The 11,639-nt window shown below is 35.5% G+C and overlaps 1 protein-coding gene across 1 annotated transcript; it reads left to right on the top strand.

Annotated features, from left to right (window-relative positions):
• The first annotated feature begins 203 nt into the window (after positions 1-203).
• On the top strand, positions 204-3,902 carry LOC148113691 (vomeronasal type-2 receptor 26-like). The gene is made up of 3 exons (XM_087893280.1): positions 204-413; positions 2,550-2,676; positions 3,004-3,902. Exons 1-3 carry the CDS (start codon positions 204-206, stop codon positions 3,900-3,902), a joined length of 1,236 nt encoding a protein of 411 aa, XP_087749406.1.
• The last annotated feature ends 7,737 nt before the right edge of the window (positions 3,903-11,639 follow it).

Genomic DNA, 11,639 nt, shown 5'->3' on the forward strand with positions numbered 1-11,639 from the left:
ACTACTCCATTTTCTTGCAGCTGACATACGGCTCATTAGCCCAAGATGCATTTCAGACCAGTAAACTCTCTTCACTATATTTCATGGCGCCCAAAGAGGACCATCAGCACATTGGGATTATCCAACTTCTTCTTCATTTCAGATGGACTTGGATTGGGATTTTTGTTGTTGATAACAACAATGGAGAAAATTTCTTACAGAAAATGCAGCCTTTGGTTTCAGAGAACGGAATCTGCTCATCATTCATAGAAAGGCTTTCAGAACAAATATACTTGGAAGATTTCCAAGACTACCTGGAACTTGATCACACCCTCTCACATATTTCCATTCATTTGATGAGCAGCAAAGCCAACGCATTTCTCGTCTATGGAGAATCATTGGCAATGATGTGGCTGAGAGTTGTCATGTTTCTGGTAGATCCTGAAAGCAAGGAAACTGCATTATGAAGAAAGGTGTGGATCATGACTGCACAGATCGATTTTCTACTATCAGGCACTCAAATCAGTTCGGATCTCCAGATGTTCCATGGGACTATTTCCTTCTCCATTCATTCAACAGCAGTTGCAGGTTTCAAGGAATTTCTTCAGGCCATCAATCCTCTTTCAGACAGCAGAGATGGGTTTCTGCACAATGTTTGGGAACAATCATTTGATTGTTCATTTCCAAACCAAGAATTACAAAAAATGCATAGTAGGCAATGCACTGGGAAGATGAACCTGGAGGATCTTCCTGCACCTGTCTTTGAAATGGAAATGACTGGCCATAGCTACAGCATCTACAATGCTGTTTATGCTGTGGCTCATGTGTTGCAAACTCTACACATGTTAAGGTTTAATAAGAAGAAAACTGAGACGGATAAAAGACCAGACCTTCCACATCTGCAGGCTTGGCAGGTATTCCCTTTGCATTGGACACCTCTTTTATTTTAATGAGCAGAATTACTTTTTGGAACCATTCTGGAAAATCTTAACATTTTCTGCATGTTCAATCAAGTTAAATGTGATCAGTGAGAAGCCATTATATGAAAATTTCTTTAGATGGCACTAGGAGTTATGTAGGAAATCACCATTGGTTGCCTAATAAGAGATGTTTAAAACAAATCACTTAGATTACTATCCATAGTCCCTTACAAAAATAACCAATTGTTCAAGATATGTGTGACTCATGAGCTTTTCAGGTTCCATGGGTTGAGTTTTCTGTCCCTATCAGAGTTTCAGAGGAATGAGAAAAAAGATGGCCCTTTTTCAATGTGGCATCCATAGTATGAAACAACCCTCTGTTTGCAACTATCTCTACCTGTCATCTATCTAAGGAAAACTGTTTGGGTCTCATGTTCTAAAATCTGGCTAAAGGATCTGGCTAAAGTCAGACATCAGACTATTTTATAGCTTTGTACCAATCCGGAATGATAAAATACGATCTGGTTTAAGTCAACTGTAGTTGGCCTATTTTATAATGGAAGGCATTTGTATATTTTCATTCTGCTTTGTTTGAATGATATTTTCTATTTTTTCTTAAAATAATACCAAATTAAAAATAAGGTGGAAATGTACTCCTTGTCTCTCTCATTCTCTTTCAAGTAGCTACATCGATTTCTTCAACGCATTTCCTTTAACAATTCAGCTGGGGAGAGAGTGTTCCTGAATGAGAAAGGGGAAGCAACAGGTGGATTCGACATCATCAACTTGATCCCTTTTCCAAACAGATCCCTTCAGAGAGTTAGAGTTGGAAAGATGGATCTCCAGGCTCCAAAAGGGAAAGAATTATTCATGGATGAAGATTTGATTGTCTGGCACCCAACTTATAACCAGGTATAAATGGAGTCATTGAGGCAACCATGCCTGGATCCATTTTTTAAAAAAAATTTGATTTATATGCCGCCCTTCTCCGGAGACTCAGGGCGACTTACAATGTGTTAAGCAATAGCCTTCATACTTTTGTATATTTATACAAAGTCAGCTTATTGCCCTCACAAACTGGGTCCTCATTTAACCTACCTTAGAATGGATGGAAGGCTGAGTCAACCTTGAGCCTGGTAAGATTCGAACCTGCAGAAATTGCAGGCAGCTGTGTTAATAACAGGGTGCATTAAACAACTGTACTACCAAGGCTCCATTAGGATCCCATATTGAACATAGTCAGTTTAGAAATCTAATTTCTGTTTCTTAAAATAAGACACGACATATTCTTTTCCAAATGATGTTAATCATCAAGCATTGATCAAATGGACAAAATGATATTATAACAAACAAACAAAAAAGCCATGTTGCCATATTTGACCTGCATTTCCATTTGAAATCACGGGAGTGCCCATTTTCCCATAAATTTTCACCACGTGCAATTGTTTACTCACCCTGCACTTTAAACAGGATCTTTTGTATATCATTGTAATTTCTACTTCTTTTTAATTTATATTTTATATCCAAGTCCATAAACTGAGAAGCCATTTGGGAATCCAAAAATAGTTTCACTCCATAAAAGAGAAAAAAAAATCAGAAATTGTTTTAAAAATCAAACTTTTCAAAACATTTTTTTATGCTCATCACCAGAACATTCCACTTTCTCGATGCAATGATCCTTGTTTCCCTGGATATTGGAGGAAAGGGATTGAGGGAAATCAATTCTGCTGCTATGACTGTGTTCCATGCCCAGAAGGGAAGATTTCAAAACAAAATGGTACGATAGAAATTCTACCAAAATTCATTAGAATCAGTGAGCTGTTGGACAGCATTACTTGGTCTGTTGTGTGGATATTTGGGTGGTTTAGGGGTGGAGAATTGTGGTGGGTGGAAGTGTGTTTGGGGATTGTTATGAGTGTTGGACCTGGTCTTTGGGTGAATTTCATTGTATGGGTATACTGTGTATACATGTACCATGACAATAAAGTTATTTATTTAGAATAAAAGGAAATTTAATACACTACTTTAGGATGTCTAAAAGCAGTAAAGAGATTTTTAATAATTTGGAAGTTCTAGATGACAAATTCCTTGATTTTCCTCGCAGATATGGATGACTGTTTTGAATGCTCAGAAGATCATTATCCAAATAAAGAAAAGAATGGATGTATTCTGAAACCAGTAGTGTTTCTAACTTTGGAAGGAACTTTAGGAATTGGTTTATCCTCAGCAGCTCTTTATTTCTTCTTCTTGACAACTTGGGTATTCGGAACTTTTATTAAGCACAAGGATACTCCCATTGTCAAAGCCAACAACTGGTCCCTCACCTACACCCTCCTTGTCTCTCTTCTGCTCTGTTTTCTCTCCTCCTCCTTCTTTCTCAGCCAACCTGGCAAAGTGACCTGCCTTCTCCGACAATCAATGTTTGGCATCACTTTCTCAGTGGCCATTTCTAGTGTACTGGCCAAAACCATCACTGTGGTTGTGGCTTTCATGGCCACTAAACCAGGATCTCAGATGAGGAAATGGGTGGGGAGAAGATTGGCTTTTTGTACTGTCCTTTCCTGCTCTTTCTTTCAAGTATGTATTTGTATTCTTTGGTTATCAACATCACCCCCATTCCCTGAATTGGACATGCACTCAGAGTCCCAAGAAATGATTTTACAGTGCAATGAGGGGTCAACTTCATTCTTCTACTGTGTCTTGGGATACATGGGTATCTTGGCCATTGCCAGCTTTATTGTGGCTTTTCTTGCTCGTAAATTACCTGACAGCTTTAATGAAGCCAAGTTCATCACCTTCAGCATGTTGGCCTTTTGCAGTGTGTGGATCTCCTTCTTTCCAGCCTATCTGAGCACAAAAGGAAAAGCCATGGTAGCTGTGGAGGTCTTCTCCATCTTGACCTCCAGTGCTGCATTACTGGGATGCATATTCTTGCCAAAATGCTACATCATTGTTTTCAGGCCTGATCTCAACCTCCGGGAGCAACTCACAAAGAGAAATTAGTACATCATGTGATATTTCTGGCTCAGAGAAGTTGCTTCAAAAAGAAATAGGAAGAATGCTGTCTATAGAAAACATATACTGTATAAAACTATAGAAACATAGAAGTGTTTATTTCTGTCAAAGAACAATTTGTGTAGATTGTTAAGATTTATTGTGATTGCCCATTCCAAAAGAAGTGTTTGTTGTGTTATCACTATTTTCCAAGATTGTTTAACCAAATCCTTTTTTGTTTTCAACGTATCTATTGAACTAGATTTTGGTCATCTAGCTTTCTTATCTCTTTCTGCTGACCATCCGTTAAGTAGATTCCTCTGCATAGACTTTAAGCAATAAATCAGATTATTTGGACCTTCATATGTGCAATCGTTTTTTGTTTTTTTTTAAATTTTTATTATAGTCCAACATACACAGACAAACACAAACATTTAAACAAACTATACATAAACTAACTATACAATGAAATCAAGTCCTGAGACTTGAGCTTTGAAGTGGAGATACTTCGGTAATTATATATCAATATATCTGTACATATTATACTTCATCATATATCAATATTTATATAACGGTATTTCATTTTGTTTCTGTATTTAGATATAATTGGATGGTATTTCCTTAATTCGTGTCCTTTTTTTCTAACCAGTTATACCATTTTTGCCAAATTAGGTAATAGTCTGAGTCTTCTTTTCCCTGAATTTCTTTGGTCAGTTTATCCATTTCCGCACATTCCATTGTTTTTTGTATTACTTTTTCCTCTGTTGGCGTATTTTCCAATTTCCACATCTGTGCAAAAGCGATTCTGGCAGCGGTTAGAATGTGTATAATTAGGTATTGTGTCTCTTTTTTATAATCTTTTGTGAGTATTCCTAATAAGTATGTTTCCGGTCTAAGGGGTACCTTTTGGGTGGTGATTTCTTCTAATTGACTTTGAATTGTTTTCCAAAATTTTTTAACTTTTGGACATGACCACCACATGTGGTAGTAAGTCCCCTTCTGTGTTTTACATTTCCAGCAATTTTGATTGGTGTTGGGGAACATCTTTGCCAGCCGTGCAGGGGGGAGATGCCATCTGTAAAACATCTTATATGTATTTTCCTTGTAGGGCACGGACATTGTCAGTTTAGTATTGACTTTCCACATTTTTTCCCATTTTTCTAGATTAATATTATATCCAAAATTTTTAGCCCAAATAATCATATTTTCCTTCACCACTTCTTCTTCCAGTTTGTATTTAAGCAAATAATTGTATATTTTAGTTATTAATTTGTCATCTGATTGCATTATAATTTTGTCTAATTCATTTCTTTCTTTTTGGATTCCAAATTTTTTCATATCACTTTTATATCTTGATTTTATCTGTAAATACGTCCACCAATCAATGTCCGTGCCCTGTTGTCTCAATTCCTCTGTTGTTTTTATATCTCCCTCTGTATTCAGCAATTCGTCGTAGGTCTTCATTTTATTCATATCCATTGTGTTCGGGTAGATTTGTGCTTCCATGGTTGATATCCATCTTGGAATTTTATCGTAATGTTTCCTTCTTATTTCAATCCAAATTTTTGCCAGTGCTCCTCTAATGTAGTGTCTCCTAAAGTGTTCATGCTGTCTGGGCTTTTCCTCCCATAGGAATGCGTGCCAACCTTTGAACAGATCGAATCCTTCTAGGGCTAATATTCGTTTATCTTTGAGTGTCATCCAATCCTTGATCCAGGTTAGGGCTGTTGCAATGTAATAGGTTTGCCAATCTGGTAATCCCAGGCCGCCTCTTTCTTTGGTATCTTGCAGGTGTTTCAATTTAATCCTGGCTCTCTTCCCCTGCCATATATATTTGGATATCATTTTATCGAGGTCTTTAAAATATGTTTTCCCCGGATTTATCGGTATTGTTCTGAATAAATATAACATTTTTGGTAGAATAGTCATTTTAATTGAAGCAATTTTGCCTAATAATGATAGTTTTAATTTACTCCATGCCTCTAAGTCCTTCTGTATCTGTTTAACCAATTTGATGTAGTTATCTTCTTTTAATGATGATACTTTATTGGTGAGCCAAATTCCTAAATATTTTATTTTAGTTGTTGTTTGTATTCCTAATGCCTCTTCCAGCTCTTCCTCCTGGAGCTTTGTCAAATTTTTAGTTAGTAATTTAGTTTTTTGTCTATTAATTTTCAAACCTGCTACATCGCCATATTGTTCTATCTTCCTTAATAAATTCAGTCCTGATTGTTTCGGTTGCTCTAATATAAATACTAGGTGACTAGGTGCAATCGTTTTTTTTTTCCTTGCCTGACATTAAACTCCACTCCCAAATTTATTTACTGGGGAGCGAAGTTAGAATTAAATGGTAGGCTCCATTGCCTCTTTTCTCCTTTATCCACTCTGTTAAGGATATTGTTGTTGTGTAACCAACCAGCAGAGTGTAGAGCACAGAGAAACGTTGCTGAGAGCAATGAATAAGAGATGTGCAAACTGGTTTATCAAAAGTTTACTTTATAGTGAAAAAACAATCTCGTAGTCTTTTAAATCAGTCCAAGTCTTTGCCAGTTAAATCAGTCCAGTGATACAAAAATCTTCTTACCACACAAACAGTAGTTGGTTAGAATAACAAACTCACTCTGGTTCACAAACCACAATGGTAGCAGATCCATCCAACGATTATAGCACAATGGTAGCAACTCCTCACACAATGATAGCATATCATCAACTGAATACATTACAGTAACTTTCTTAAATACGTTTACAACTAGTGATTATCTAATTACAGCATGAATCAGCATTACAATGAATCAGCAGTAAAACTTTAAAGTCACACAATACATATTCATGTTAAAGTCACAGAACACATATATTGCCTGGACAACCTGTTAGGCTCAAACCATATCCTAACACACTCCATCAACTAAATAGCTGTAGTGAATACAGAAATCCTGCATGTTAGTTTATGGGATTTTCACTTCTGTTGTGTTCATCAATGACAATAAAATGAAAACTGATAGTGAAAGTAAGGAAGGGATGTGTGTGAGAGAGAGAAGTCAACAATTTTTTTTTAAAATATCAGAACAACTTTGCTCTCTTTGGAAATTTTGAGGAATAAATGACCACAGATTTTACTATGGAGTTAAACCTCTTCTTGAATTGGTCCACAAGGGTTTGAAACCCACAGAAAGAATTAAGGCTGCAGGCATTTCCAAACAGAAGAAAAAGTGTATTACCTGCTCATGGATAACTCAAGTAAAAATGTCACCCAACCCAACATTGTGGAAACGATAAAGGTTCCCTTCTATAGGGATCTGGAAGGAAATCATGCAAAACTTCTTAAAATGAGAGAATGCCAAAATATCTATGCATCTTAATGCTATACGAAGGAAGGTAAACCGCATGTATCATTCATTGTAAAAAAATAAAAATAAAACAAATTTAAAAAATCAAGTGTATTTTGTAAAATGTACACCCTCTTTACATTTTATTAGCAATTGTGCATTTCAAAAAACATTTAAATGACTTCCGGTGGCTCCGCAAAACGCCGACGGAGCAATTTTTAGGAGCTCCAGCCCCGTGACTCCGTATAGCCACCAGAACAGCAAAAATCACCTGTCTAGCAGCTTAAAAACTCTCCCCCAGGGAAAAGGGGAGAGAAGAGCAGAAGGGTCTGGGTAGAGCTCCCCTAGACCCCCAGGGTTTTTTTTTTTAAGCCTGGGGTTTGCAGGGTGAGAGCTCCCTGAAAGCCCTTTAAGAGCTCCGGAGCCGGGAAGAGTCTACTTAAAAATAAGCAGACCGAAGCGTCGCGACCACACCAGCAATGTAACTAGAAAGATTATAAAGAATTTGGACTATGGATTTTGGATGCTGGCAGAGTTAATCCAGGAGACTAAAAATGCAAGTATTGTATGTTAACTCCATTTGAAAAGGGAAAGATGGTGCCTTAGGGCATGAAAACAAAACTTATAAGTGAAGTGAAAGTCCTTGTTAACATCAGTAACATTGTTAAAGCTATCGGGTTATTCAAGAAAAAGATTTAAAGTGGAAGTGGAATGGAAAAGACTGTGGTATTGATTTTAACTAACTTACATCCTTAATTTGCATGGAAAATAATTGGATTTAATGACCTGAAAGCTGAATTAATACAAACATAAAGAGACAATTGAAAAATGGCTGAAATTAAAGATGGATTATATGAGTCAGCAAACTTACAAGTGGTGACTGCGAAGGATTTAAAAGATTTTTAAAAATCTTTTACTGTTGAGATAAAACAGATAATTAAAAGAACTATTCAAGATTTTAAATTGGGGAATAATAATGACTTGCTGGCTGGAAAAGAGGAAGAAATTAATCAGGATAATGTGCCTTTGGAGGATAAAAGAGACATTGCTGGGGCTAAAATGGAGATTATTATACCGAACACAGAGGTTCTGGAAGAGGCTTCCATTCAATTAATTGAGAAACAGCAAGAAGACTCTTTACTGCAGGTTGATAAATATTTTGACAAGTTTTGGCTCTATAGACAGAATCAATATATAAGGAACGAATTGATGGTCTACAAATGCAGGAAGAGTCGAAATGGGGGCTTCAAATTAAAGGAAACAACCCCAAGAAGAGAACGAATTCCAAAGACACATCAACTACGATTTCAAACCCCAAAATTTTTGAAAATAAAAGCAGGGGGAGGAGCAATGCTGAAGAAGAAAGTATTATTGAAGAAGGACTGGAAAAAATATAGAAAGAAAGAAAGACTGGTTATATTTTGGAGATTGCCTCATGATGTTAAAACATTTAATTAAAGTTGGATAACTTCTGAATTTTATGGTAGTTTTAAAGTATTGAAGTTTAAAGGTGGATAGCTTAAAATTTAATGGATAACTTTTTGAAAGTTTTGAAACTGATATTTTGGAGAATGTTCTGCTAATGTACTAAGAGATTTTAAAATTTTTTAAATAAGATTATGTTTTTTTTGTTTTGTTTTTTACAAATGTGAAATGTGATAAGAGAATTTATAAAAGGAAGGTTGAAGTGTAATTTTTAAAAGGGGGAGTTAACAAGTGTGAGAGAGTTTTGAATTAATAGTTGAAGTAATAGTTAGCATATTTTAGCTTATGTTTGTTAAATAATCTTGCCAGGCTCAAGGTTGACTCAGCCTTCCATCCTTTCTAAGGTAGGTAAATTGAGGACCCAGTTTGTGGGGGCAATAAGCTGACTTTGTATAAAATATACAAAAGTACGAAGGCTATTGTTTAATGCACCGTAAGCCACCCTGAGTCTCCGGAGAAGGGCGGCATATAAATCATTTTTTTAAAAAAATGCTATATCCTGTTTTTGCTCTGGGAAGTCTGGGGGGGGGAATTGGGGAGGGGGGGTTGGGTGGGGATAAAATGATGTATGATAATTGATTGTGTAGTGTTTGGTTGTTTGAATATAAAAAATAAAAAACTTTTGTCTTAAAAAAAACATTTAAACATTGGCCACTTATTCTCTCCTCAAAAACAAAATAATTGTCTTCTACAGGAATCACAGCATTTTCTTAATTAGGAAAAAAAAAACATCAAAGACTGAACAGAAGGCTATTTCAATTCAACAACAATCAAAGTATCTTGAACCCCAGGGGGATTGGCACAAGGATAATAATGGCTGTATGTCAAAGTCATTGCCACAAGCTTCCTCTCTCTGTTCTCTGCCAGAATATCTCTTCAAACCCTGATAATATTGAAGACACCAAATTTGCACTCTAACGGATCTCAAAATACACAATGGTGGATATTCTGATTGGGTGAACTCTCAGAAATAAACCTTGAAGTAATCCGCTTCAAGGATTAACTATTTGGAGAGGGCTGTAAAAGCACTGTTAAGTGGTATATACTGTAAATCTAAGTGCTATTGTTATTGCTAATCACTGGATTAACCATTGAAATAATTCAACCTTTCCTGTAGGTTGGATGGAAGATTGAGATATTATCAAGAGTGAAGATGTTGCTCCTCCTAGTATTCCTGGTGAAGAAAGTAGTGACTCTGAGCTGCCCTGCGAGTGATGCTTTGCTTGTTCCACATGAGTGGTACCAACCTAGTGACCTCATCATTGGTGGGATGGTGTCCCGCATCTTTTACAACCTTTATGAAATTAATTTTAAGGAACATCCTTCTATGACATCTTATGATGTACCAAAGTAAGATTCCCACCCGCAATCTTAAATCAGTCTCCCCAAAATTACTTATGAGAGTGAGAGGATTTCAGCATAAATGTAGGCTTTATATCTAATTAACACTCTCTGTCCTACAAATGTTTCTAGTTATGGAAGCATAAACAATTTTCTTTATCTTATGGTAAAGCATTTGTCATATAATGTATGAAATCTGGGTGCAAAACATCTTTTGAAGAACATTTAGTAAACTTAAGGTAATATATTTTTTTTTAAAAAAAATCTGTATTATCAATCTTAACAAAACATACATAAAATAAATGACTGATCCATGCTGGATTAGTTCATATTCTATTTTGTGAAAAAATGTTAGAAAATAATTTTGGTACCATGAAAAAGCACTATTTTTATTTCTTGTAGCAGATGTTTTGTTGTAAATTATGCAAATACTGTAGAAAAAGAAAATTTGAATCACATAATTCAGCATTTTAGAAAACCTATTACTTTCCTACTTTCATCGGAGAAAGAAATGTTTGATATTCATACAGAAATGATGCCACATCATGAGAATGATCGACTTCCTTTTTCTTTCTTTTTTTTAAAGAAGTTTTTTATTAGTAATTCAAAATTAAAAACATTGGACATAGATATGACATGACTGGTCCCAAGCATCTTCCAACACTTTAAGTTAATACATAATATACTAATGATGATATAACAATATATACCTTACACCTTATACGTTATTTAAACATAATATAATATTAATCATTTATACCTTATTCTATACAATTATATATATCTATACCTACATATACCTATCTATACATGTCACATACATATTTATCTATAATAAGATATATAATTTTAGTCTAACGCTACAGATCGACTTCCTTTTTCAGCTGTGGTATTTAAATCACTTGCAGTGTAATAATCAAATTCTACCAGCACATCCTTGCCTTGGCTTTTGCTGTGAAGGAGATCAATCAGGACTCCCAGATCTTACCTAATGTCACTCTTGGGTTCCACATCTATGATAGTTACCACAACCCAAGGATGATCTATCGCACCACTCTGGACCTGCTTTTCAAATCCCAGAAATTTGTCCCTAACTACAAATGTGACGGCCAGAAGAATCTCATGGCTATCATTGGAGGATTGGATTTTGACACATCATTTTATGTGGCTGAAATTACAGGATTCTTCAAGATTCCACAAGTAAGTTCTGAAGGGATTGAGAAGAAAATCCTTAATCTTATTGTTGTTATGGAATAATTAATGGGCATCAAATATTAGGCTTAGATTCTTGTTAAGATGTTCTGCATGGCTCAAAGTCTACTACCTAGCACTCTTTTCTGAAACTACAATGCCAGTTATAGGTAGTGGTCATTCCATACATGAGGGAAGATTTGAACTGCTTCTATTAAAGCAATTGATCGAGTATATATGTTTGAAATATTTCCAATGAATTTGTTTCTATATACGTTAAAGAATGCTGAGGGGAATTTTTTCCTTAGATATATTTTGTATGAAAACAAGATAGGAAAATTAAATTTAATCTAAAGACTCTAATGAATACTACTGGACTTTCTTTTAGCTAACATACGGCTCA

The sequence above is a fragment of the Pantherophis guttatus genome, chromosome 4 (assembly GCF_059756535.1).
Source record: "Pantherophis guttatus breed Tessera chromosome 4, ASM5975653v1, whole genome shotgun sequence".
Lineage (NCBI taxonomy): Eukaryota > Metazoa > Chordata > Lepidosauria > Squamata > Colubridae > Pantherophis > Pantherophis guttatus.

Bases quoted from the DNA above. Each gene is read 5' to 3' on its own strand.
- LOC148113691 (XM_087893280.1), top strand. From the start codon at position 204: ATGCAGCCTTTGGTTTCAGAGAACGGAATCTGCTCATCATTCATAGAA. The intron at 414-2,549 runs GTAGATCCTGAA...GCTCATCACCAG, and splicing joins TGAGAGTTGTCATGTTTCTG to AACATTCCACTTTCTCGATG. The intron at 2,677-3,003 runs GTACGATAGAAA...TTTTCCTCGCAG, and splicing joins GAAGATTTCAAAACAAAATG to ATATGGATGACTGTTTTGAA.